The sequence below is a fragment of the Vipera berus genome (assembly GCF_964194415.1).
Source record: "Vipera berus genome assembly, chromosome: 3".
Lineage (NCBI taxonomy): Eukaryota > Metazoa > Chordata > Lepidosauria > Squamata > Viperidae > Vipera > Vipera berus.
The window spans coordinates 218031758-218057969 of NC_138204.1; the positions used below are offsets into that span (position 1 = coordinate 218031758).

Below are 26212 nucleotides of genomic sequence, written 5' to 3' on the forward strand. Positions count from 1 at the left end.
AGGATTGGCTCCGCCTCCCCCCTTGGGCATACGCCATGGCAAGGCTTGCAACTGCCCCCCCTCCCTCCACGGCATGGATGGCGCCTGGCCAGAGCTGATTTATGCCCCGCTGCTGGTTCCCCATCCTGACCCTCACCCCGCGGGTGCCGGAGTGGGGGGGGGGCGCAGCTGCAGCCGCAACAGGTGTGGCGGGGGCGTTGCAGGTGCAGTGCTGGAAGGGGCGCCCTCCCCCTTCCGGTTTAATGTTCTAACTTGGAGTGGTGACGCGCTGGGCCGCGGCCCGGCGGCGACGAAACAGCTATTTATAGTCCATCTCTCCTGCCACGGGGTATCGCGCCGGGGGGGGGGCAGGCGGGGTTCGGCCGAGAGACGCTTCGGACCCTCAGTCGGGGGCTGCTAGTGCCGCAGGCTGCTGCTGAGGCCGGGGGGGCTGCTCTCCGGGACGAGGCCTCCCCATGAAGATTGTGCCCGGTAGGCGACGACTCCCTTCCCGGGAAGGCCGGCTGGGGACCGTCGGCTCCGTGCTACTGGGCCGCTACCCGACCCCTGTGGCGTGGGCGCAGCTGAGCCCGCCGCGCCCTTGGGCCTCCCCCCCCCCAAGGCACCGGACCTCCGGCGGCGGAGGCGGGTGCCAGGCTCGGCCGCCGCAGGAGCGCGCGCGGGGCGGGTAACCTTGAGCGCCGCCGGCCAGTGGGGCTCCGGGCTGCGGGAAGGTGCGCTGCTTCGGGCTGGGCCTGGACGGCTCCGCATTGCGGGCGGCGGGCCGAGGGGGCCGGACTTGCGGACAGCCCGGGAGGAGGCGGAGGTAGCCGCCGCGGCCGGGAGGGGCCGCTGCTCACTCGGCCCCGGCACTCGGCCCAGCGGCTGCGTCCTCGGAGCGCCTCCTCCTGCCCGGCCACGGCCGCCATGGATCCCGGAGGGGGCAGCCTCTTCCCGTCGCTGGTGGCGGCCGGCCACGCGCTGACGCTGGCGCTGGTCTGGTACTGGCGGCGAGGAGGGAGCCCCGGCCCCGCGGCCGACGACGGTGAGAGCCAGCGGAGCGGAGGCGCTGGGGCCCCGCGGGGCGGGCGGGCGGGAGGGCGGGGCGCTCCCTCCCTCCCTCCCTCCCTCCCTCCCCCCAGCGGTAGCAAACACAGGCACGTGGGGGCGGCGGCGGGACACCCGTGCGCGGCGCGCCTGCCTTGGCCGGAGCTTTTCGGGGAGACTCTCACGGCGGGGGAGGTGGGGTCCAGTCCCCGCCGCCTCCTGCCCGTCTCCGGGGCTTCCCAGCAGCTCAGCTTTTTCGCCAGGCACCTGAAGTCTCTCGCTCGTTGACCTTGGCCGGAGGCTTTCGCGCTCGGCCGGCTGTCTCCGGAGCTGCGGGGGGGAACAGCGCGGGGAGGGGGGTCCTCCTCTGCTTTCTAGCCGCCCGCTTCCCCGAGGGCCACCCAAGCCGGGACGGAGCTCCCGCCCGGGCCCGGCTCGAGTCTCCCGGCAAGGATGCCGCTCCAAATTCGCGGCTCGGTTCGCCAAAGGCGGGGCGGGGCCGCCAGCGAGTTAGCCCGCGATGCCGGTCAAATGCGTTAGTGACGCGGCCGGCCAGGATGGTCCGTGCTTCGCCTGGTTATTTGTTATGTAGAGATGGGCGCCCCTCTTGCGCTTCCCCCGCTGAGAGGCCACCCTTTGTGGGGCTGAGCAAGAGGCCAGCCCGGCTGTGGACGTGGCAGCCCCCACTTTTATTCGAGTGGATGGTGGACTTTCTGCCTGCAGGCCCTTGTCTCCTCCTTCCCAGCCCCCCTCCCTCCTTGCGCGTGAGAAAGAGCCACCTCCTTCCTGGCCAAGTGCTGAGCTTCCCAGGCATTAAGATTCCCCGATTTCAGGGCGGGGATCCTCCCGCCTCCCTTTGCGCCGGTGACCTTTTCTACATAATGCAGCATTGAGAGCCCCCGCCGGAGCCACGTTCGGCTGCCGTTCTGGGCGGAGGAGCTGCACCTTTATATCTGCATTGCCTGGAAGTTGGAATGGTCCCCCAGAGAGGTTGCGGCTGGGGATCAGGCCACCATCTTAGCCCACCCCCAAATTCTGCTTCCTGGGGGGCTTCACATTAGCAAGAGCGGCCTCCAGTTTCAAGATGAGACGGTTTGCCTGGTCTGGAGCCACTTCTTTGCCGGTTTCTTCCCTCTCTGCAGAGGGAGGGGACTCTGCCCTCCCGGGAAGGCTCTGTGCGCCCAATGGGCCTTGGGAGCTCCAGGGCCCATCGCAGGGCTGGCTGCCGGCTGTGAGGGAGCGTGCCAAGCTCAGTTAGCGCTTCCTGCAGGTGACTTTTACCAGCCGCAGGAGGGAGGGCAGCTTGTGGCCTGAGGCTGGGGGATGTTGGAGTGGTTTGGGGCAGGGGGCTCAGCTGAAGCAGCAGAAGAGCATTGCTTGGGCTGTGGGAGAGTCCTGCCTCTCTCCCAGCTTGGTGGCAGCCGCCTGGTACCCAGGAACCAATGCTGGGAGCCCCACCCCTTTCCCTACTAGCTGCTCCCGAGGTTTAGCCCTGCGGCTTCTTCCCTTGGCTCTCTGCTGCTTCCGCCTCCCGGCTGGGCCTCAAGACAGCCCAGAATGGCTTCGGCTGAGGGCTGTTGCTGGCTGACGGCTGGGCTGGGTTCCTGAGCGTGTGCAGAGGGTAGCCTGTCACCTCCCGAAATTTGCATCCAGTCATCTAGCAGAGTGCTGCAAGCCCCCCCCCTTCAGCTAGTGAGGCTCCATCATCCGTGGCTGAACTGAGTGCAGCCTGGAGGGGCAGCTGAAGCTCCCTGGTGGCTCTGGGCCGTGATGCCCAGGGAGCTTCCTGCTGCTGCTTGGCAGTTGCGGTTTCTCAGCTTGCTTTCTCTGAATCACCACTGGTTTCTCTGAATCACTGCCGCCCACCCAGCCTCAGGCTGTTGGGGCTTCCCCTGAGGAGAGACGCTGCCGTGCCCCACCCAGCCGGTGGCCAGCCGGCCGGTGGCAATGACGCTGGGGAAGCCTCTGGCTCTGGTGCCGCTGAAGAAGGCTGCAGGGAGGGAAGTGGGGAGTCCTTCTGGTTTCCCTCTGCTGAAGTGTGCAAGCCACAAAGATGCCCTTGCTGGTTACTTGCCCAGCACAAGCCCCATCAGGGGAGGGGTGGGCTTCTCCCTGCCCTTGGAGTCCTCCCACTCAACCACATTTGCCCCCTAGGTCCTACTCAGAGGGTCCTTTCCGCAGCCCCCCTTCCAGCCAAGGTAGCTCACTCCTGTCCCTGTCTCCCCCCACCCCAGCCAGAGGGAGGGCCTGGCCTCCTTTGGCCCCAGTCTGTTTTGCGCTAGCCTCTTTCTGTTGGGGGTGGGGAGGGGGCAGCTGGAGATACTTCTCGGGTTACAGCTGCCATTACCGCCTCCTTGCCTCAGAGCAAGAGTCCCCCAGCAAGGTCGGAGGCCTAGGCTGGAGCAGAGCTCAGGCAGAGGGGCGCCGGCAGCCCTCTGCTTGCTGCCTCCCAGCAGCTCTGTGGGAAGAAGGGACCTGGGGGTGGGAAAAGAGCAAAGGGGGCCTTGGCTAATTTCAGTTCTCTGTCCTCACCCTGCTAATCCGGTTGGACTCCTGCCTGTTCCCAGGAAAAGGAGCTCCGTCAGCTACTGACCCTGGTGCTCTGCCAGTCTGGCTGTGGCTGGGTTGCTGCATTCCAAGGTCACACCTGCTCAGCGGCATCAGGGCACGTCCGGATGGTTGACGGGCATGGGGGTCACCTCTGTCCTCAGCACAAGGCCCCGGCCTCCCCTCCCCCCGGCTCCCCTCCCAGTCGTTTTGTTTATTTAATGTATTTATTCTTCATTGTTAAATTTGTATGCCACAGGTCTCACTGTCCAGAGCCCACCCTGCAGTGTTCCCTGTCCAGGAAGCAGCCGGGCACCATTTAGCCCGGTTCTGGTTTCAAGGGAGGATCCAAATGGCAGGGCCACTTTCTGCTGCCTCTTGTTGTGGGGAGGGGGGCAACCAAAGGGAGCGGGACTGAGCAGTGTGCCTGCGGAAGAGGCTCTGCTCAGGGCTGGCAGGAAGCACGTCTGGGGCAGCAGGGCAGCTGATGCCCGCGGAGGGTCCAGCATCGGTCATGCACTGGGAACATTACAGTAAACCCTAGTCTGGAGCAGTGAATGCTCCCTGGGGAATGCTTCTTTGTGGAACCCTGGGTGATCCAGATCTGCAGCAAGTAGGGGGAAGTTGAAAATACCCCAGCAAAAGGCCGGGCACTCTCCCCTCCCTCCCCTCTCCCCCCCCCATGCAGCACAGAAACCCTGGTGGGTGCCTGGACCTCCTGAATCCCAGGTGTGTGAGGGGACTCCTGCCCCCTGCTGGAGGAGGGCTGATGCTGGATGGTGGCTCTGCTGTCTGCTGCAGACCTAGATTCTCTGCTTGTGGGGGGAGGGGATGCTGGTGCCCCCAGTGGCAGCAGTGAGAATTGGCAACCCCAGAGCCCTCAGCCCAGCCAGGCGTAGGGGGGTGCGGGGCGTTCGCCCTTCCTGCTTATGGAAAACGCCAGTTCCACTGGCCACTTTCAGGGACTGATCCTCTGGGCTGTCACTCTGTCCTTCCCTGGAGGCCGAAGTTTGGGGGGGGGCTAACTAATCCAGAGCTTGTTGTGAATCTCCAAGAAAAGGGCACCCCTTGGCATATTCTGAAAATGCTGCCCCTATTTCCGTGGGTCACAACCACCACCCCAGTCCTTAACCCCACAGCTTCCCACTTGGGTAGCCATCGATGGCTGATGGGGTGGAGACCAGTCAGGAAGTCACTCAAACTCATTCTTCCCTTGCTTCAGTAACACCCCCCACCCCACCCTCCACTCCCCACCCTGGCTAGCCTGAGGGCGGCAGCCCTGGTCTTCCTGGAAGCGGTGCCAAGCGGCTCCCTTGTTTCTCAGCTCACCCTGGGCTCACGCCTGCAACTTCACTTCTCCGGCTGCCGGGGTCAGGAAGAGGCTCGGGGAAGCTGGGGCCAAAGAGCCTCTGGGGCACCCAGCTGTGGGTTCGGCCTCCAAGGACCCCTCTGCAGCAAAGGCTTTGGCTGATGTGACAGCTGCCTTCGCTCCCCTCCCCCACCTTATCTTTGCTGTGCAGGCTGGCACGTGGGAGGCAGCCGTGTGTGGAGGAAGCAACTGCACTAGCAGTAGCCCTTGGACTTGTATACCATCCCATAGTACTTTACAGCACTTTTTTGGGGGGGGGATTACAATGTCAAAGTATTATTTGCATCTTGCCCCCAACAATCTGGGTCCTCATTTTACCGATCTTCAGAAGGATGGAAGGCTGAGTCAATCTTGAGCCCCATCAAGATCGAACTTAAGGCTGTGGGCAGAGAGTTAGACTGCAATACTGCGCTCTAACCATTGCGCCACCAGAGCTCTAGGGAGAAGACCCGGTGTAGCTGGCCTATAGCTTGGTGTCCAGACAGGGCTGCCAACTGCTCTGGACCTGCTCAGTGCCTCCCCCTTTCCATGCCAGAGAGGCATCTCCTGCCCAGCCAGCCACTTGCCACATCACAAGGATGTGGCCCTATACGTGGCCTTGGGTCCGGGTGGGTCCCCTCAGTTGTGCCTTCCCTCGAGAACCAGCCCAGCAGCTGCAGGAGCAGATATTGGATGGGGCTTCCCTCCCGGCTGCGCCTGGACTTGGGGGAGGGCAGGGTTGCTTTCCCCCCCCTCCGCCCCTTACGACTCACGGGGCCTGCAGTCAGAGCGCCTCTATCGGCCCAGCCGGTAATTGCAGGCGGAGGCTGCGTTGGATTCCCGGGACTACGGTGGCTGAATCGTTCGCCAGTTCCCATTTTTTGAGGTGTCAGATAAGCGCGCTTTCCACAAGCGCCTGTGGTGCGTAAAATGCATGTCTCGGCTTGTCGTGCGGACGCAGCCGTCGCTGTTGGAGCCGGCTTCCCTTGCCGGCTCCGGAGCAGAAAGGCGGCTTCCCTCGACCCTGCAAGCAGAAGGAACCGGCGGCGGGGTGGGAGCGAACCAAGGCTCGGAGAGCTCGCTCTCCCCACCGGGGCAGCTGTCGAGTCTGGCGCGGCTTCGCCTGGAGCTCCGCGCAATTACGGGACGGGGCCTCGGGGGCGGCCCGTCGACCTGTCCGCTTTCCTCGGGAGCGCTCCGCCGGCGGGTCGAGGGCTGCGAGGCAGTTCCCCCCGTGGCGAGACAGCGGCGCTTCCCGTTGAAAGGCGCCTCGACGGGCCACCCGCAGAAAGGCCGAAGGGGGCGCGTGGCTCCCGCGCAGGCTGCCCGGGAGGGGGGGCGGGCGCGGCCGAGGGCGGGCGCAAGGCGGCGGGGCGGAGCTGCCTGCTGCCGCTTGACGGGCGGCAGGAAGCGGCGGCGGCGGCGGCAGCGGGAGGGTTGCCATGGCTGGCGTCGGCGGGGGCGCGATGGCCGAGCCCTCGGCGGCCGCGTATTTCGCCTACAAGCGGGCGGTGCTACTGGGCGGCTCAGAGTGGCTGAGCGCGCCCGAGCGACACCGGCGGGGCCTCCTGCGCAGCCGGCTCTGCTGCCTGGGTGAGTGGCCGAGGCGCGCGGCGCGGGGCTGGCGGGAGCGCCGGGCTGGCCGCGGGGCGGAGCCTGGCCGGCCCTCCTCCGTCTCCGGAGCAACGGCCTGCCCGGCCCTCCTTCGCCCCCGCCGCGTCCGGGAGTCGCGGCCGCCGGGCGGACCTGCAGCCGAGGCAGCCGGCGCGGGCTTCCTGGAGGCGCCGCTTCTCCCCGCGCGCCCTTCGCTCTGGCCGGTCGCCAGCCAGAGAGGGGCTCGGCCCGGCGGCGCGTCTCTTGCGGAGCTCCGCCTCGGAAGCGAGGGGCGGGGCCTGGCGGAGCAGGGAGGGAGGGGGCGGCGGCTGAGGCTGGAGGACCCCGAGCGCCCCCACCCTCCAGGAAGGCCAGAAGCGGCCCCTTCTCCTCGGGCGATTACCGTACAGAGCTGGGATGGCGCGGTCGCCACACCCCAAAAGTGGGCAAGGCGGGCGTGCGGGTGGACGGACTCCCCTTTCACGGGGCTGGAGGCAGTTGCTTGCCTGGGGGGGGGGGGCGTCCCTCCTTGTCTGCTGGGCCACCTCATCCCTGCCCTGGAGAGAGTCTGGCTGCAGCTCTTGGGCTTCTCCGGTTTCTTTCCGTCTCGGTTGGGCCTAGGCTTCCGTTGGGGGAGCCAGGGAAGCTGCCCCCCTTCCTAGGCTGCAGGCAGAACCCCCACGGAGGGGGGCAGAGCGTGCAAAGGGAGGAAGGAGGGGCAGGCCGTTCCTCCATCCTCTTGGCAGCCTGCGCCCTGCCCAGGGAGGAGGCCCTGGAAACTGGCAATTAGGGAGCCTCTGGAAAGTTCTGCTTGCCAGATTTCTGGAGGGATGCGATGGGGGAAATGCTCCGCAAAGATCAGAAGGAAAGGCTGGAACATTGGGGAGTCTTCAGCTTGGAAAAAGGCAGCAGGGACACTTTCGGGTGGGGGGTCAAGTTCCTGTCCTGGCTAGGCGGGCTGCTAGAATGTAAAAAAAACTTGTGCATCGGTCACAACCACAGGCAACTGGGCTCAGGTTGTTCCAGTTAGTGAGAACTCTTTTGAGGAAGCCCTTCCTTGAGAACTTGAGGCTGGTCAGACAGGTCGGGCTCGGTCTGAGACAGTTAAACAGACAATCCGGAGGAGAAGCAAATTGTGTGCAATATACAACAAAGCCACATACTTCCAGGTCACTTTTGAAGAGTCTTCTCAGTCATGCAGCGCCTCCCCCTTGTCCTCAGGACCTGCAGAGTCTGCTCTCCTGCCCTTTAGGCTAAACCTCTAAGTCAGACATGTCAAACACAAGGCCCGGGGGCCGGATCCGGCCCACGAAGTGGTTTCATGTGGCCCGCGAAGCCATCCTGGAAACAGTGAGGGAATGGCCTCCACTGCCTTGGCCCTGGCCCAGAGACCCTCCTTCTGCCAGAGACCCTCAGATCTGTCCCACTCCTGCCCAGGCCCCCATAGGCACCCTTGATGCAAATGATGTAGAGCTGGCCACGCCCACCCAGTAGGCCATATGCACTCTAGCCGCGCCCACCCAGTAGGCCATGCCCACCCTGGCCATACCCACCCGGCCCCTTGAGGGCAACCGCAATGCTGATGCGGCCCTCAATGAAATTGAGTTTGACACCCCTGCTCTAAGTAAAGGACTATCAGCGTGCGTGAGTGAGCAGCCCTGGGAATTTGCTGGGCCTACAGAGGCCGGGGTTGGTGCGTCACTGGCTCCAGTGCCAATCCAGCAAGTGAATGGGCTGCTTCACTTCTGCTGCTGGAATGGGCTGCTTCACTTCTTCCTTGACCTCCTCACCTGAGCTCACATCCTCCAGCAGAGCAGTAGCAACCCCCCAGATGAGAAGGCACTTCTGTGCACCTGACATAAGTGGGGCGATGATCCTTAGCTTGGATGGCTTGAAAAGGATTGAGTACGGTCAAGCAGGGCAACTCTCCCAAGGGCTATTGATCTGGAAGACCCCACCTCCAAATTCAGTCTGCAGGGAACCAATGGTGGCAGATGACCCTCTGGATGACCACTAGGAGAACCGTGAGGCCAGATTCAGCTGGGCTGTCCTAGCAGCCAGTCTCACCTGTTGAAATGTTAAGTCTGTCAGCTGAGTGGATCCTTAGTTCCAGAAAAAATAGACAACCCCCAGCCCTCACCGCCATCTTCTTGTTGAGTCTTCACCCAAGTTTCACATTGCCAGAACTATGCGTAGCTCACCAGAATTAAATGGCTCTCTAGGCCAGAAAGGGCAGAAGACCACCACAGTCTCTAGAACTTTCTACCTTTACAAATCAGCAACTCTTGAAGAGGAGCCAAACTCCCCCGCCAGCTGAGGGCCCTGCAGGACTCCCCTGGTTCCTGCTTGAGCTGCAGGTGAGGGCCGTGGCTTGGCTTGGTCAGGCTTCAGCCCCTGGTTGGAAGGCGGCTGTGTGTCCTAGGCAGGGCCGCCTCCGGAGGTGGCCTATTTTGTGAGCTTTAAAGCCATCTGTGTTCACACCGGCATACTTTAGCAAATGCCTTGTTGTCCTTCCCCCACACCTGCCCTCCGAGGGCATCCTGAAAGGGCTTGTGCAATATATCTGGCCTTACACAAGGCGAGGGGGGCTTGAAGGACCCCTACTGTGCCCACCCCTCAGGATATCTTGTCCCTGGCCCTCAGGGACCTTTTTGGGAACTGTGCCATGAGTTTGATGCTGGGAGGGGGCAGGTTAAGAAGAGAGGATGTTGCAGGCTTTGCTTGGGAAGCAACTGAGTTGCGAGGGGGGGGGGGGAAGAGGTTAGTCCTGGACGGCCACTGAGGGCTTCCCACCTCCCTGGTGACGTCACTCAGGGCCATCACTGCAGTTTTGAGGGAGGTTGAGGGGCAGAGGAGGACCTTTGAACCAAAGAGCAGAGCAGCAGCAGCAGCCCTTCCGTCCTGCCTTGGGTGGGGTCGGCTGGAATGTTATTTCCTCTGATTCAGAAAACTCCTGCTGTGAATTGCATTTGATTTTTTTATCAGACCGTCTGCACCGCTGATTCATGTAGAGCATGAGATCCTTTGACGTTCATGACTTCTAGTTTCTGGAAAAACCCCTCCCCCCCTTGCTGCTGTGCAGAAGGTTAGATTTGGAGGGATCCCCTCCTCCCAGGGCTGTGGGCTGCCTTGCATCAAGAGCTGGGTCCTAGTGGGAAGGGACGCACCCCGCAGCTCGATGGCAGCTATTTTGTGGTCAGGTGGGGCCCCTTTGGCTGCTGTTTGGTGAGCAGAGGGCCAGGATAAGATTGTCTCCAGCTGGAAAGCAAGGCATGGCCCGTACATCTCTTCTGCCTGGCTCCTGCGGTGGGGAGAATGAGGGAGCCCTTCCTTTCTCCCCTCCCCTCCCCTCCCGCTTTCAGAGAGTGGTGCCCTGCAGCCACTGGCTTCCTCCATGGGATGTGACTCAGGCGGGTGGGGAGTTTGGCCCCAGGCGCCTTCCCTGGCAGGATGAGCGCCCAGCCCCACCTTTCTGACGCGCTTTGGCACCCCAGATGCATGGGCGGTGGCAGTGAGGGCTGCTGGGAGGCTTTGAAGCCCTTGTGTTGCAGCGCATTCCTGTGTCTGGGCCCGGCCCAGGTCTGCCTCAGTGGAGCTGGGTGGGTCCGGGCCCTGCCAGCCTGGAATGTGCTGCCTGGGGATGTGCAGCCCTGAGAGTTGGCAACCTTTGCTCCCAGAACATGTCTCTTCTGTCGGGCCCTGTCAGCTCTACCTTTGGGCCCTGGCTCTGCCTATGTCCAGCCTGAAGGGGGCTAGGTGCACCTCCCTTGTGGCATGGGGGGGGAGTCCCCAGAGCAGCTGATCTCATGGGCCTCTGGTTGCTGCTCAGAATCAAGTAGCCTGGGTGAGGGGGTGGGCCGTGCACCTTGTCCCCTTTCTGGCTGCCCTGGGGGGAACAGCTGCTGAGAGCAGCTCTGGTGATGGCCCGAGACCCACTTTGAGAGGTGGGCAAGCTGAAGGGAGACGAGGGCCACAAGGGGGAGACCTCCTTTGTGGGAAAGGCTCTGCTTGCTGTGCCAGGGGAAAGGTGCCCTCCCCCTCTTCTCTGGGATTGCCTAGGAGCTCCCCCCCCCCCCGCCTTGGAGGGGAGGTGAAGAGCACTGGGCCTCAGAGGCTTGTTCCCCCCCCCTTCCTCAGACCCCTCTGGGTCTTTCCCTCTTGTTTCTCATCCATGAGACGCCGGCCGGCCGGGAAGCGGTTAAGTGGCCCAGGAGCGGTTTCCTGCCTGAGGAAGAGGCGGGGGGGGGGCAGGGGAAGCCCAGGTCCCGCCCAGCCCAGCCCCCAGCGGCTCCGCGGGGGGAGGGCCGAGCGCCCTGGCCTGCTTGCGCCAACCTTGTTCCGCTCGGCGGCGGCGGCGGCGGCGGCAGTAGCAGCACAGCCTTGGCCGGGAGCGCCCGCGTGGGTTCGGCGAGCGTCTGTCTGTCGGGAGGCGGCGAGGGGTCCCAGCGGCGTCCGGAGCGCCCATGTCGCGGCAGAGGGGGCGCAGCCGGGCGGGGGGCGAGGGGCCCTCCCCGGGGGGGCTGATCCAGCCCAGCAGCTCCGAGGAGAACCTGTACAAGGCCGTCCTGCGCGCCTCCGAGGGCAAGAAAGGTACGCGGCAGGCGGGCGCGGTGACGGCCCCTGCCGCCTCTCCGGCACCGCGGAGCCACGCCGCGGCTGGCCCTGGGCAGCCCGCCGCCTCGGGCCCGCTCGAAGGTCCCCTTCCCCGGCTGCCGCTGGGCGGGGTGCCGCCCTCCTGCCCCGACCCCGAGGAGGGCGCCGCGGAGCCTCCCCGCTCTGCCGCCGGGCCACTTCCTGGTGCGCGCCGCGGGCGAGAGACCGGGCGGCCGCAGTGGGGAGCGGAGGCCGGGCGGAGGGAGCGGCTCGGGCGCTGCCCAGCGTTCCCGCGGGCGGGCGGGCGGGCGGAGGGTCTTTTCCCCGAGACGCGTGGACCCTCCTGGAGGGGGCAGAGCGGCGGCTGCCGGAGGAAGGGAAGCCGCCCCTCCCGAAGGTCTCTTCGGGGGCTGCTGCGCCGGGGAGGGCCTGGGCGCTCGTCCTGCCCCCCACCTGGGGAAGGGCTGCTGCCGCAGCGAAGCCGGGGCTCGGCCTGCCTCGAAGGGGCCTGGGGGGGTTTGGATGGCTGTGGCAGGAGGCGGAGGCTTGAGGGGCAGGGGAGCAGCGCCTGCGGGGAGGCTCGTGGGCGCTTGTGCGGGCCTGATCCGACCTGACTCCTTTCCCGCCTCCTTTCCCCCCGGCTCCCCCTCCCCCTCCTGTGCCTTCCCTGCCAGTCATTTCGGTAATGATTCTTTGCATGCAGACACCGGGTGGATTGAGGGGCGTTTCTTTTTCTACAAGCCAGAACATCCCATAATAAATAAAGCCGACCAAAGCCTCGGGCACACAGCCGCCAGCACCTTTGTGAGGAAAGGCTGTTCTGCCAGGATCCTGGGCTGCTGCTGTTGGGATGCAGACAAGACTTTGGCCCTTCGCAAAAGAGGCTTGGCTAGGAAAATGAGGGGGTGCTTGATTTACTCTTGAGTAAAACCTGGTGGCATCCTGGCCGGAAATGGACCCGTCCACAGGGAAGGGGAGTTTGGCCTGGTCTATCTAACTAAAAAGCGTCTGTCTGTTCTGTCTGTCGTGTGAGAGCCTCCGTAGCCCAAAGCCATGATGTGCAGCAGAGATGAGCCCATCTGGGGAGAGGGCGGGCTATTGAAGATTACGTTTTATAGCGTAAGGGGGAGTGTGTGTGTGTGTGTGTGTGTGTAAGTGGCAAAGGGCCGGAATGAATTAACGAAGAAAGAAAAACACACATACCCCTTGTCCATAACACCTGTCGAAGCAGGACAGGTGAGCAGATCTGACGGAAGCAGAGAAACTCCTAGGGGCTGGCTGGCTGTGTTATGAATGATGGAACCAGAATACGTGACACGGTGTGATGTAGGATGTTGCAAGTAGACCTGATGTTGCGTGTGAATTGGAAGTCTGGAGTGGATCCTGGGCCAAGATGTGAGAAGAATTGCAAGGGAAAGTGGAAGAAAAGTGAATGTGCTGCTGGAAAAGCTCCCAAGAGAACGAATGAAACGCTGGTATGAAAAAAGAAGAGGCAGAATTTGCTTTGTAAACACTTAGCAGGATTGTCACAGAGGCCCACAGAAGCGCAGGAGTTGCAGTAACAGGAAATATAAAAAGGATGCTTGACAAATGGTGAAATAAGGGACCTCGTGAGTGAGGGAAGATGTGCAAGAGGATGATTAAAAGAGCCATAGAAAATGCAGAACAGTTCTAATGGAAAATTAAATATTTGGGGATTAAATGAAGAGGACTAAACGAGGCTTCAGCAGACTGAGTGGAATTACAAATAAGAACATTACTTGGGGTGAAAATCGAAGAGGGAGTGCTGGAAAGAATTCTAGGGTTTGCACTGAAATGATAGGAATATATTAAAGTGTGGAGTTGAAACCAACATCCAAGCAAATAGATAAAGAAGGAGGTTATCGGTGCTCTGAGAATTTTGAAAACTGCTCAGGCTCCAGGTGGAGATGGCACATAGAGGAGAAACGGATGGTCTGGCTTTGGAGGGGCTGTGCGGGCTCTGTGTGTGGAGACTGGTGAGCGCCCCCCACCAGCAGGCAGATTCTGACGGGAAGAGCCCAGAAGCTGGGAATAGCTGGGTGGCTTTGTCTGCAGGAAGGGTTTTTTTTGTCCACACTTTTTTTCCTGCTCAGCCGCCCCCTGAGGAAGGAAGGAATGCAGAAAGAAAGGGACGGTGTTCTTGTTGGTTTAGTGAACAGGGCCGAGGTGGGAAATGCTCTGGGAAGTCTGGAGTTGGAGGATGGCGGCTGAACGCGGTCAGAGGAAGGTTTGATGGAAGCCTAGCATCTTGAGAATAACCGGAATGTTGGGATCCGAACAGGGGAATCCTGGAGGATGGATGGAGGCATCCTTGGGGTGGGACCCGAATGCCACAGGCAGAGGATGCTGTTGCTGGCTGACAGTCTGTGCCGTTCACAGCCGAAGTTGTCTGGGTTGCGTGAGACAAATCTGAAAATTAACCTGTCAAAAGGGTGTTGGGAGAAAAGGTGTTGAGATGTTTGAATGCTGGCAGAAAGAAAGCGGGTAGAGTGTGCTTTATTGCAAGGAATGTCGGGAAAGAAGTGATCACGGGTCGGGAGGAAGATCTGCTTTTGTCCAGGGTGTGATCTGGGATCCATGTGTCAGGCAAGCCTAGGTTGAAAGTCCAGAGCCGTGACGGGGGGGGGGGATTCGCTGATGTGTGGGTGGCACTGGGGAAGGATGTGACTTTACAGGGGTGTGCAGTGTGCCAAAGTGAGCGACCAGGACAAAATAGTCTCGCTTCAGAGCAGCTGAGAACCAAACTGCACAAGAGGCCTGGGGGTTGAGGGAAGGGGCGGATCAATGGAGGCAAGGAGAGGGTGATAAATGGGGGTCCAAGGAGCACCAGGTCCTGCCAAGAGAGCCTGTTGCAAGCAAGAGAGGGTGGCTGGGGCAGAGGGGTGAGAGGAGGAGGAGGAGGGAGCACCTGGTGTCCTGCTGAGCTTCCTTTGTCACCCCAGGGCTGCCTGGGGACTAGAAAAATAGCCCACATTCAGCCAGCGACAAATGCAAAGGGACTGACAGCCCAGTTAGCCCAAGGACCCTTCGGGGAGTTCTGCAAGGGGGAGCTGTTCTCTCCCCCCTCCCCCCCATTCCACAAGGCCTCTCCTTGCTGCTGGTGCAGGAGGCGTCTGGCTGGGCCCCTTGGAGAGCTTTGCTGGCCAAGCCCTGTGGTGGTGGTGGGGGGCTGTGCTGGGATATGGCAGAATCCCTTCCTTGCCCAGACCTCCAGAGGAGCCAGGGAGGGTTGGGCAAGAGCGTGTGGGCCCACTGGGGGGTCTTCCCCTGTCCCTGCCCAGCCTCTGGAGAGCTGGAAGTTCTAGTGTGGGTTTCCTTCCCATCCTCCCGGCTCCCCTTTGCCTGGCTTCCTCCCTGCTTCCATGGGCCCCGCTTACCCCCCCCCCCATCCTCTCTTGCAGATGAGCGGGACCGGGTCCAGAAGAAAACCTTCACCAAATGGGTCAACAAGCACCTCTTCAAGGTAAGCCCCCCCCTTTCCCCGGGAGGAGCTGGGTGGTCTCAGGGCAGTTTCTGGGAGGACAAGTGCCAACCTGCCTGCCTGGATCTGACCCGGGCAGAATGGATGCCAGTTCTGGGGGGCTTTCCCAGGAGTGGGGCTGTGAGGGGCGGACTGTGTGCGGGAGGCCCACACATGGTGGATCTGCCATCCGTTTTGGCCCCGATGACGATATAGCTGGCCTTGGTGCCTTTTCCATCTTCCCTTCCCTTCCCTTCCCTTCCCTTCCCTTCCCTTCCCTTCCCTTCCCTTCCTTTCCTTTCCTTTCCTTTCCTTTCCTTTCCTTTCCTTTCCTTTCCTTTCCTTTCCTTTCCTTTCCTTTTCCTTTCCTTTTCCTTTCCTTTCCTTTCCTTTCCTAGGAGACCCTCTTTCTTGCCCCAGTTTCTGGAGGCCCAGAGACTTGTGTTCCCCACATCATGGATCTGAGCTGGGGCTGAAGGCCCTGGAGCTCTGCCGGCAGGCGGGGTGGGATTTCTGAGGGGGGGCTCCTGCTGAGGGAGGGGGCTGGTCCTGAGGAGCGGCAGCAGGAGCCCAGGAGGGCAGCCGTCCCACGCGGGCTGCTTCCCTCCTCTTTGGGAGCCCTGCCCTCTGCTGCCCTGGCACAGCAGTTGGGAATGGCACCAGTGGGGGTGGTGGGGGAAGCCTGGGGGCTGCAGGATCCCCGTTTGTGAGACGCTTCCTGTGGGCTTTTCTCCATCCTGACTTTTCTCTGTGTCTCTCCCTGATGCGTCTCTCTTTCCTTCTTTCTTCTCTCCTGCCTTGGCAACAGCACTGGCGAGCAGAGGTATGTGCCAAGGCAGGCCGGGCTTCGACCCACTGCCTCCCTCCCTCCCTTCCTTCCTTCCTTCCTTCCTTCCTTGCCCAGGAATCTGGCAGCCTCTTCCTCTAGCGATGGCTGCTGGGCAGGCCCGAAGTAGAGGCCATCTGGGGTGTGGGTGAAGAGTGAGCCTCTTGGAGGCAACCCCAAAGCCAGATGGAGGGCAGGGCCTGGACATTCCTAGGGTGGAATTACCTCCCTGAACTGACATGGGCGTGGCTGCCAGACTGGCATGCCTAGCAAGCCCACTCCCACCATACCCCTCTTAGTCCCTGTTTGCTTCCACAGGCCCAGCGCCACGTGAATGACCTCTACGAGGACCTGCGAGATGGACACAACCTGATCTCGTTGCTGGAAGTGCTCTCGGGGGACACTCTGGTACGTGGCCTCCCGCGCCTGCTCCTCGGGGCTCGGTGGGCAGTGCCACTCTTCCCGCCCACGCTACCGAGGAAGCAGCTCAAGCCTCTGCACCGGGGGGCCCAACGTCGTGCCACTGCCCCACCAGCGTCTGCCGCCCTTGCCTCCTGCTTGTGGGTCGCTCTGCACCTCCTCCCCGGCTGCACGCTGCCTGCACCGTGTGTCGCCTGGCCTGAGCCGGGAGTCTGAGCAGCAGCTTCCCTCTTGCTCCCCCCTTGCATGGCCGGCCGGAGGCTTTGGGGCGGGAGCTGCTCCTGTCCTCTTCTGCCAGCACCTCCATCTTGGCGCTGGGTTCCCCGGGGGCTGGACATCTAGGCCCAATGGAGCCCAGCCCCAGCTGTGCTGTGGCCAAAGAAGCAGCGGGAGAGGGACGTCTCCTCTACCGCCTCCATCTCAGCCACCTGCCCGGGCACAGCTGTTGCAGATACAGGCTGTGCTCCCACCGGTGCTGTTCAGGAAGAGGAATGGCAGCCAGCCTTTGGGACACTCAGAGGAGATCTGTGGGGGCTGAACGCCATCGCGGTGGCCTCCTGAGTTAAGAGAGAGGCTTTTCGGAAGAAGGACGAAGGCATGAGGTGCACGAACACTGCTGCCACCCAAGTGTGGTTCTTAGAGCAAGCACCTGGGATGCTGCCTCCCTCCGGCACCCCCCTGCTGCCTCCTCCTCCTCCTCCTCACCCCCCCCCTACGGCAGGCCGAGCCTGCCCTACACTCTAATGCAGGAGCTGCTCCGGACTCTGTTTTTCTCTCACTTCCTCTGGGTTGTCTGTCCGCTGCTCCCTGTGCTGTTTGTCTGTCTCTTCTCTTTGCTGGGATTCTGACCTCTGCTTCCCTCTCGCTCGGCTGTCACCTGCTGCTCAGCCCAGAGAGCGCGACGTGATCCGGAATTTGCGCCTGGTGAGTGGTCCCGCCCCGTTCTGCATGGCACCCCTGCTGCTTCTCTCAGCACCCACCGGGGAGGAGGCCGGCTGATGTCCACCGCCTCCTCGCTTCGCAGAAGCCGCGTCCCGTCCATGCCCTCCGAAAGCTTTGCTTGACCCCTAGCTGCTGACGGGAGGGGGTGCATCACAGGCGGGACCCCACGAAGTGGGCCCTTTGGTAGTGCAGCTGTGCCCTTGCCCGGAGCCTCGGGCGTTGTGGAGGGGATCCAGGGTGGCAGGCAGGCAGGGAGGGGGCTGTGTGGCCGGCTGCTGGCGATCTCTCTTTTTTCCGGATGGGAATCCAGCATCGTGCTAAGGGTGGCTTTGTCAGCTTCTCTTGCAGCGGCCAAACTTAGGATAGCCCCAGGATGAGGACGCTTCGGCTAGGCGGGGACTGCTGTTGGGGGGGCAGGTGTAGAGGTGGGGGTGAAGGTCTTTTCTCCCGTGCATTGTTTCCTGGCTCCTTCCGCCAGGCTGGGCCTTCTTGGCGCTTCTCAGGCTCCTGCCTGAGCTCCCTTTCAGCGAGGGTGGGAGGGAAGAGACACGCACACCCTGGTCTCTCCAGGGCCCTTAGCTGAGCCTCCTTTGCCCACAGCCCCGGGAGAAGGGAAGGATGCGCTTCCACAAGCTGCAAAATGTGCAGATCGCCTTGGACTACCTGAAGCACCGGCAGGTGAGCCCCCGGGGTGAGGAGCCTGGAGAGGAAGGGGTGCAAAGGCAGTGGGGGTCCTTCGGTCGCTGTAACTCTGTGCGTGCTCCCACAGGTGAAACTGGTCAACATCCGGAATGATGACATCGCCGATGGCAACCCCAAGCTGACCCTGGGCCTCATCTGGACCATCATCCTCCACTTCCAGGTGAGGCGGGCTCCCCCAGCTTTCCTCCCTGCTCTGCTCTGCTCTGCTCTGCTCGCTCTGGCGGGCAAGGCCTCTCTCCCGCCCCTCCCTCGCCTGCGGGCCAGATTCTTTTAAGAGGCAGGCTGGATCTCCCCCCCTCTGCAGGGGTTGCTTAGCCCTCCCCTTCGGAGGCTGGGCAGGGAGGGTGCTGCTCAGAAGCCTCATGGGGGCAGAGGGGGCGGGGGGGGGAAGGCTGGGGGAGTAAGCGAGGAGGAGGAGGAGAGGGTAGGAATGTGGGCTGTGGCTGGGAGAGAACAGGATGCTGTGGCTTGTGGGGTGACTCACCCATCAGTCACTTCAGGACACAAGATTTTCCACTGAGTGCTTGGCCTGGGGGGGGACACGCAGGCCTTGGCGTTCCCCAGATGTAGGGATGGGTCTGGCTTAGGAGGGCATCTGCCGCTGCGTCTTGTGTGTTGGGCAGAGGCAGCTACTGAGGGCAGCTCATTTCTGGCTGCCAAGGTGCCCTCCAAGGCACTCAGTGGAGGGCCAGGGCCATGTCGGGGGCACCGGGGGCCGCACAGAGGATCAAGCCCTCTCTTGAGCCGCACATGGCAGCCCTGAAGAGGCAGAGGGGCGGTCCAGGCCTCTGCAGCCCAGAGAGGCAGGAACTTCAGTCAGGCTCCCAGATTCAGGTGGTCCCGTGTCCCTCCTTCCCCCAAGATCTCGGACATCCAGGTGACTGGCCAGTCGGAGGACATGACGGCCAAAGAGAAGCTGCTGCTCTGGTCGCAGCGCATGGTGGAGGGGTACCAGGGCATGCGATGCGACAACTTCACCTCCAGCTGGCGCGATGGCCGCCTCTTCAACGCCATCATCCACAGGCACAAGTAAGGGAGGGGGGACGGGGCGGAGGGGCAGGGGCCCTTTGAAGGGGCCCTGATGGAAAGGGCTCCAGGGCTTCACCAAGGAGGAAGCCGCGCATGTTCGATGAAGGCCCCAACCAAGGGAGAAAGGGATTGCCTCCACCTTCCTTGACAGGTGGGGGAGGGATGGACTGGTGCCCTTCTGGCCTGGCCCCTCCCCCTCCCAGCTGACAGACGGGAGGGGTCTGGCACACCTGCTGGTACCCAGCAGCCACTCCCGAGTCAAGGATGGGAAGCTGGACCAGAGGGCAACAGGTGGACCCTCAGCGGTCAGGGAGGAGCAGCTAGTGATGCCCCATGAAGGAGGGAGTTCCTTAGGATCAGACCCTTTGCTGACCAGCAAGTTGCTTCTGGGAAGCCAGAGTCTCAGTGGGTCACTAGTGGGTCTGCTCCAAGCGGTGGACTCACCCTGGGACCCCTCCTAAAAAAGGAGCGTTGGATTCGGGTGCATTTGGCTCCTGTGCTCTGGATTTTTTCACACCAGGCACAGACTGGGGGGGAGGCTTGAAAGCAGTCATTCAGATTGCCGAGAGCCTGAGGGCGACTGCAGCATGCCTTGAGGACTGGAACCTTGGGCTTTTTGTATTGCTGGGAAGCTGATCGCTCCAGCTATTTCTATGCTCCCTATTTTAAGAGCAGGGCCTTGAGGCCCAGGGTGGCCTCTTCCAGGCCACACCGATGGAAGCGCCACTGGGGGCACAAAGGCTGGTGTGGCCACAGCTGGTGCCAGGCCAGGCTGAGCGCCCCATTGATCAGTAGATGAATTCCCCATTGATGGGCACAACCAACTTCAGGGCCCGTCCAGCCCAGGGGAAGGTCAGGCGCAGAGTTGGGACCCTCTTCTCGGGCTGAGCTGGGGGGGCCTCTGACCGCAGTCTCCGCCTCCCCCCTCTGCAGGCCGATGCTGATCGACATGAACAAGGTCTACCACCAGAGCAATGTGGAGAACCTGGAGCAGGCCTTCTCGGTGGCTGAACGCGACCTGAGCGTGACGCGCCTCCTGGACCCGGAAGGTAGCGGGAAGGACTGCTCTGTGGGCAGGGTGGGGGCCCCTTTGGCAGGGGCAGCACAACACTCCCTTCCCCCTCTCTCTTCCCCAGATGTGGATGTGCCTCAGCCGGATGAGAAGTCCATCATCACCTACGTGTCCTCCCTCTACGATGCCATGCCACGAGTGCCAGACGTGCAGGATGGGATCAAAGCCAACGTGAGCCTTGTGGGGGGGACGGAGAGGGGAGGCCTGGCTAGTCTGGGGGCTCAGGGCATCACCTCAACGCTCACCACCTTTTCTCACATACGCGCACCGCTTAGGAGCTGCAGCTGCGCTGGCAGGAATACTATGGGGTGGTCAGCCTGCTTCTGCAGTGGATCCAGCACCACACGGTGACCTTTGAGGAGAGGAAGTTCCCTGCCAGCTACGAGGAGATCGAGGTGAGAGTCCACCTGGGTCAACTCCTGCCTGGGCCATCTCCCTCTCTGGCTGGGGTGCAGCCTTCTTTTGGGGGCAGGCTGGTCCTCCTTTCTGGGTTGGGGAGGCATCCCGTGGTTTGGAGTGGGGGGTGTGAAAGGACTCCCTGAACAGGCATGGGAATGTCCTTCTGGGGCCTCTCCCTGCCCCCCCCACACACACCATTTCCCACCTTGCTCTCCCACAGATCCTGTGGCACCAGTTCCTGAAGTTCAAGGAGATGGAGCTGCCTGCCAAAGAGGCTGACAAGAGCCGCTCCAAAGTGATCTTCCAGTCTCTGGAGGTAAGCCCAGATTGCCCCCTTGGTTCCCTGGCAGGACCTGAGGCCTTGGGCCTCCGGCATGCCAGCCTGCTAAAGGGCGTGGTGGCCTTCCCGGGCCCGTCGTCAGCAGCTCCCATCTGCTTCCGGCTCCACTAGGGCGCTGTGCAAAGCGGGCAACTGAAGATCCCTCCCGGCTACCACCCACTGGACGTGGAGAAGGAGTGGGGCAGGCTGCACGTGGCCATCCTGGAGAGGGAGAAGCTTCTGCGCTCGGAGTTTGAGAGGCAAGCCGAAGTGCCTGGCAGAGCGCCTAGAGGGGAGCTGGGGGTGGGGGCGCAGGGGCTGGAGCCGGGCACTTCCTGGGAAGGGAGCAGGGAGCCCAGCAGGCAGGCGGACAGCGGCTCCCTCCCAACCACAGGCAGCCCAGCCCAGCCCTAATGGGAAACACACGGCTGGTGACTCACCACCCGCCTCCCCCCCCCCCCCCGCTGTACTCCTCAGGAAGCATCTGGGTGAGCGGGCAGAGAGAGCCAAGGCAGCCTGGGACAGCTAGGCTGCCCTCCCCTGGCACTGGAGGGGCGAGAGCTGAGCCCCAGTGGGTGGAGGGCACCAGCAGGGAATTGGCCAGGACCCACCCTCATTTCCCTCTCGCTCCCCTCCTGCCTTCCTAGGTTGGAACGGCTGCAGCGCATCGTCAGCAAACTGCAGATGGAGTCCGGCCTCTGCGAGGAGCAGCTCAACCAGGCGGACACCCTGCTGCAGTCGGTGAGCGGCCGCCCTGATCCAGCTGGACCCTCTGGACCCAGGAGCGGGGAGGGGCGAGGCCTGGTGCTCCACCAGGCTCAGGCTCTGTGGTTCCCTTCTTGCAGGACATCCGGCTGCTGAATGTAGGCAAGGCGTCGCAGCACTTAGCGGAGATTGAGCGGGACCTGGACAAGGCCGAGGCCATGATCCGCTTGCTCTTCAACGACGTGCAAGCCCTTAAGGATGGGCGCCACCCCCAAGGCGAGCAGATGTATCGCAGGTAAGTAACGCTCCTCCCTTGCCCTTTCCCCACACGGGGGCCAGTCTTTGCATGGGAGAGCGGCGCTGGGGCCAAGGAGCTAACACCGCTAGGGGCTTAGGACCCACCTGGAATGGAGCCTCTGCCCCCCACTGACCAGCCCGTGTTGTGTGCACTGCCCTCTGGTGGTGGTAGCTGCCCACTGCAATTTGCAACCTCTGCAAGAGCAGTTGCAGCCTCCCTCATTGGGCCTGGAAGGGGGAGCTCTGGCTGCTGTCCCCCCTGCAGGGACCCCCATCTATAGCACAGCATTCCCTTCTCCCCTGCAGGGTTTACCGCTTGCACGAGCGCCTTGTGGCCATCCGCACTGAGTACAACTTGCGCCTGAAATCTGGGATAATCCAAGTGTCCGTGCCAGTCACACAGCGCCCGCGGCCAGATATGGATGATGTCACACTGCGCTACCTGCAGGATCTGCTGGCCTGGGTGGAAGAGAACCAGGCCCGCCTCAGTGCAGCTGAGTGGGGCGTGGACCTGCCCACGGTGGAGTCGCAGCTTGGCAGCCACCGCGGACTTCACCGCTCCATCGAGGAGTTCCGCCCCAAGATTGAGCGAGCCCGGGCGGACGAGGTAGATAGGGGGCAGGGGATGTCGGGCCTGGGGGTCCGAGAATGCCAGCCTCCTAGCAGGGCTTGTCGGAGGAGGAGGCTCCCATGTCTGTATGGTGGTAGCTTCATAGTTCTCCTTTGCCCACCACAGGCCCAGCTCTCTCCTGGTTCACAGACCTCATACCGGGACTACCTCAGCAAGCTGGACGTGCAGTACGAGAAGCTGCTGGTGAGCAGATGGCCGGTGGACGGTCGGGCAGCAGAGGGGGCACAGGCAGAGACCTTGCTTCTCTCCCTTGGGGATGCAGTGGCATCGGGTGCCCCGACACTCTTTGCCCTGGTCACTGTCCCTTCGCTGGCAGACAGGGTTCCTCTCCGTGTGGGGCTGAGCTGCTGTGGCCTGTGTCTTGCAGAGCTTGTCCAAGGCCCGGCTGCGGCACCTTGAGAGCCTCCAGGCCTTTGTGGCCGCAGCCACCAAAGAGCTGATGTGGCTGAATGAGAAGGAGGAGGAGGAGGTGAACTACGACTGGAGCGAGCGCAACAGCAACATGGCTGCGAAGAAGGAGAGCTACTCGGTAAAAGCCGCCCTCCCTCTGGCCCTGAGCGAGGAGCCCGGCTGCCAGGCCCCGGCTGACCCCTGGATCTGTGCTCTGCCACTCTCTAGGGCCTGATGAGAGACCTGGAGCAGCGGGAACGGCGAGTCAAGGAGATCCAGAGCACAGGCGACCGGCTGCTGCGGGAGGATCATCCAGCCAGGCAGACCGTGGAGGTGGGCGGGGTGGGGGAAGCACCAGCGGTCATGCCTGCATCACGAGGAACCCTTGTCAGATGACCGCTCCCAGCCTTTACCCACTGCCCCCCCAAGCGGGCACTCCGGGGTGTGGGAGGGGCTCCCTGGCATCCCTCCGCTGGCTTCCCCACCCACTCTGCTCTGTTGCTCCCTGCAGGCCTTCCAGGCGGCCCTGCAGACCCAGTGGAGCTGGCTGCTGCAACTGTGCTGCTGCATCGAGGCTCACCTGAAGGAGAACAGCAGCTACTTCCAGGTAGTCCTTCAGGAAGGCCGGGGGTGGGTGGGGGAGGTGTGCAGCCTCCAAGCAGAAAAGCAGAACTCTGGCTCCGCTGGGGAGGTGACAGAAGCCCAGAGGACTCTGCCTCGATCACCACCCTCCCCCTCCCCCCAGTTCTTTTCTGACGTGAAGGAAGCCGAGGAGTTTCTGCGCAAGACTCAGGAGACGATGAAGAAGAAATTCACCTGCGACCGGTCCATCACCGTCACTCGCCTAGAGGACCTGCTGCAGGACTCCCTGGTGAGGGTGGGAGTGGCCCCCTCCCCTGGACCCAGCCGCCTCCTTTCCCTTTCACTTACCCTGGCTACCTCCTGCCCCCCACCCCCCTTCAGGAGGAGAAGGACCATCTCACGCAGTACCAGAGTCACCTGGCTGGGCTGGCCAACCGGGCCAAGACCATTGTCCAGCTGAAGCCCCGCAGTGCAAGCCCCCCTCTCAGGGGACGGCTGCCCCTCCAGGCGGTCTGCGACTACAAGCAAGTAGAGGTGAGTGAGGAGGGAGGCACGGCAGGGGCGGGGCTGCCTCTGGGCTGCATCTGCTGAGCTGCCCCCCCTTTCCACCCGCAGATCACTGTGCACAAGGGAGATCACTGCACCCTCCTGAGCAACGCCCAGCCCTACAAGTGGAAGGTTTTGAACGCAGCCGGGAAGGAGTCCCTCACCCCCTCCATCTGTTTCCTGATCCCCCCACCCAACAAGGAGGCCCTGGAGGCTGTTGGGAGGTACGTGCTCCTCACCTGGACCCCGGGCCAGCAGTAAAGGCTCCCCACCTTCTTCAGCAGGCCATCGCGCCCACCCTGGGTCCCCGGCTCTGGGGCCAGGTGGAAGCTGCAAGCCAGGCTCTTGCCCCCTCCCTGGCCTGAAGAGAGGCAGACTCCGCCCTGATTCGCCCCCCCCCCCCCCGGTGTCTCTTTAGGTTGGAGACGGTGCACCAGAAGCTGCTCGGCACTTGGCACCAACTGCACATCAACATGAAGAGCCTGCTCTCCTGGCAGTACCTGCAGCGGGAGATCCAGCAGATCCAGTCCTGGTCCCTCCTCATTGTAAGATCCAGATCCTCTCCCCCTCCCCCTCTCCCCAATGCCAGCTTTCCTGGCAAGCCCAGTCCAGCAGCAGACCCCCAGGAACAGTCTGCAGGACTCGCCCTGGCCCCTAGTGGGTCGGGGTTCCCTGGGCTGGCTGGAGAGGACGGGCGGGAGTCACTCGGGGGGGGGGGGACAACTGGCAGTAGGTCATGATGCCCCCTCTTGGGAAGAAGGTAAAAGCCTGGCGGGGCCCTGAGGGTTCTTTATCATTGTTTGTGGTCCTTCTGAGGGGCCCTTCCTAACTATTGATCCAAGCAGTGTCCAAGGAAGCGGAAGCCCCTCCAAGAGGCTGGGACCCCAGGGCCACCCCAATCCCCAACCAATGGAACCCCCACCAGCGAGGCCATGTGCAGATTGAGGGGTCTGGGTGGGGATGCGCTTCTCAGGAGAGGGGAAGAGTGGGCACTCAGTCTGAAGGGTGGGTGGGTTGTAGGCAAGGGGGGCATAGAGAATTTAGCCGAGAGCTTTACACAGAGGACCCACTCCTGAATCACGCTGGGGGCAGTACAGTTAGTGGAGAGGGTCCAGCTGCCTCAGTCCCATGGGCCTGCGGGGGGAGGGGGGCTGTGCACTGCCCCATCCGGGCATCTCCGAAGCAGCCAGGTAGAGCTCAGGATTCCAGGCAGGTCAGCAGCTGCATCCTTGCCAGCTCTTGGAGCCCCCTGAGCTTCATTGCTTGGTGCGGGCCGAGGGACTGCCAGGCAGCGCCAGCCATCTGTCAGGGAGGATATAGCTCTGCCCGGGGTGCCCCTTGCAGAGAGGGCTGTGTTCAATTTCGGCCCTACCCCCTTTTGGGGCCCTGGGGCTGGTCAGCCAAGGCTCAGAGGTTGCCCTTGAGGGGCCAGCCTCAGCTGGCTCGGCTGGGGTTGTCTTGGGCTCCCCCGACAAGGCGTGTCGTTTGCAGTTTCGGACGATGCCCCCTGAGGATTACCGGCAGACGCTGCGCATCCTGGAGACCCACTACCAGGAGTTCCTCCGCAACAGCCAGGACTCCCAGAACTTCCATCCGGACGACCGGCTGCAGGCCGAGCGCGATTACACCGTCTGCACCCAGAAGTACGAGCTGCTGCTGCGCGGGCTGGAGAAAGGTAAGGCCCAGGGCTCTTTGCAGGCTGTGGCCCCTGGCAAAGCTGGGGTCTGTGCTTTGATTTCAGGCTGGGCCTCTCCCTTAGAGGGGCTCCCTGGGTGGCCTTGGCAGCCCATCCCTGCTCCCTCTTGACTGACCGCAGCCAGGAGCAGTGCCGGTGTCCATTAATCCCAGGCTCGGTTTGGGGGGGTGCAGGGGAACAGGAGGAGTCGCTGTGCAGGAACTTCATCTCCCAGCTGAAGGATATCCGCCTGCAGCTCGAAGGCTGCGAGTCCCGCACCATACACAAAATTCGTTCTCCGCTTGAGCAAGATCCTGTTAAGGAATGTGCGCAGCGCATCAGCGACCAGCAGGTATGACTTCCCTTTGCCCAGCGATCAGCACAGCTGCAGAAGCTGATTGTCTTTCCTGGGGTCTCCTCTGGGGAGGGGGAAGGACCCGACTGCCCGGGAGAGGTGCTGGAGAGGCTCCAGTGCTCTGGCCACCGAGGTGCTTCCTACCTTCCCATCTTGAACCGGGACAGGGACATTCTCCCTTGCCTGGGAGAAGGGTTGAGGTCTGTACTCGGGGCTTCCTGGCCTGGGTCCCTGATGTGACTCCCCTCCCCTCCCTCAGGAGATCCACCTGGAGCTGGAAAACCTCCAGAAGAGCTTGGGCAAAGTGAGCGCCCAGACAGAGCAGGTCCTGGCTCAGCCAGAGCAGGCCGGTTCGGCCCCACTGCTGCGCACGGAGCTGGAAATCACGCTGCAGAAGATGGGCCAGGTGTACAGCCTCTCCAGCATTTACTTGGAGAAGTAGGTGGCTCCTAGCTCCGGCCCAATCCTGCCCGGCTGTGGGGACAGAGGGGGTGGGGAGGAGGACGGGCATTGGGTTTGGCCACCCTTGTTCTTATTATAAACTCAGCAGCAGCGAAATCCTAGCTGGGGAATCAGGTCATCCTGGAGACGATCTGCTCCAACTCCTCGCTTTCCAGAGGCACCCTCAGCTTTCATGTCCTTGTGGGGTGACTCCATTGGCCACCCCAGCCCTCTGCTCAGTGCGATCGTTGTGTCAGCAGCTTGTTCCCTTCAGCTCTTTGTGTGTCACACAG

General features: G+C 62.5%; 1 protein-coding gene across 15 annotated transcripts in view; it reads left to right on the forward strand.

Annotated features, from left to right (window-relative positions):
- PLEC (plectin) overlaps window positions 1-26212 on the forward strand; it is a 79568-nt gene that overhangs the window by 35974 nt on the left and 17382 nt on the right. For 5 of the 15 annotated variants that reach the window (XM_081323094.1, XM_081323092.1, XM_081323088.1 and 2 more), the window contains 24 exons: window positions 14530-14591; window positions 15733-15822; window positions 17377-17454; window positions 17546-17638; window positions 18341-18507; window positions 19441-19556; window positions 19644-19750; window positions 19855-19974; window positions 20199-20294; window positions 20430-20557; window positions 20945-21038; window positions 21143-21297; window positions 21606-21906; window positions 22036-22113; window positions 22298-22459; window positions 22549-22653; window positions 22832-22927; window positions 23066-23191; window positions 23284-23436; window positions 23518-23672; window positions 23867-23993; window positions 24940-25123; window positions 25318-25475; window positions 25738-25916. In XM_081323094.1, coding sequence (XP_081179220.1) covers window positions 14530-14591; window positions 15733-15822; window positions 17377-17454; window positions 17546-17638; window positions 18341-18507; window positions 19441-19556; window positions 19644-19750; window positions 19855-19974; window positions 20199-20294; window positions 20430-20557; window positions 20945-21038; window positions 21143-21297; window positions 21606-21906; window positions 22036-22113; window positions 22298-22459; window positions 22549-22653; window positions 22832-22927; window positions 23066-23191; window positions 23284-23436; window positions 23518-23672; window positions 23867-23993; window positions 24940-25123; window positions 25318-25475; window positions 25738-25916 — 3130 coding nt within the window. Of the gene's footprint in view, window positions 1-143; window positions 472-495; window positions 1025-6356; window positions 6515-10962; window positions 11105-14529; window positions 14592-15396; window positions 15412-15732; window positions 15823-17376; window positions 17455-17545; window positions 17639-18340; window positions 18508-19440; window positions 19557-19643; window positions 19751-19854; window positions 19975-20198; window positions 20295-20429; window positions 20558-20944; window positions 21039-21142; window positions 21298-21605; window positions 21907-22035; window positions 22114-22297; window positions 22460-22548; window positions 22654-22831; window positions 22928-23065; window positions 23192-23283; window positions 23437-23517; window positions 23673-23866; window positions 23994-24939; window positions 25124-25317; window positions 25476-25737; window positions 25917-26212 lie in introns of those variants that run through there. The other 10 variants (XM_081323087.1, XM_081323086.1, XM_081323100.1 and 7 more) reach the window with 8 other exon arrangements.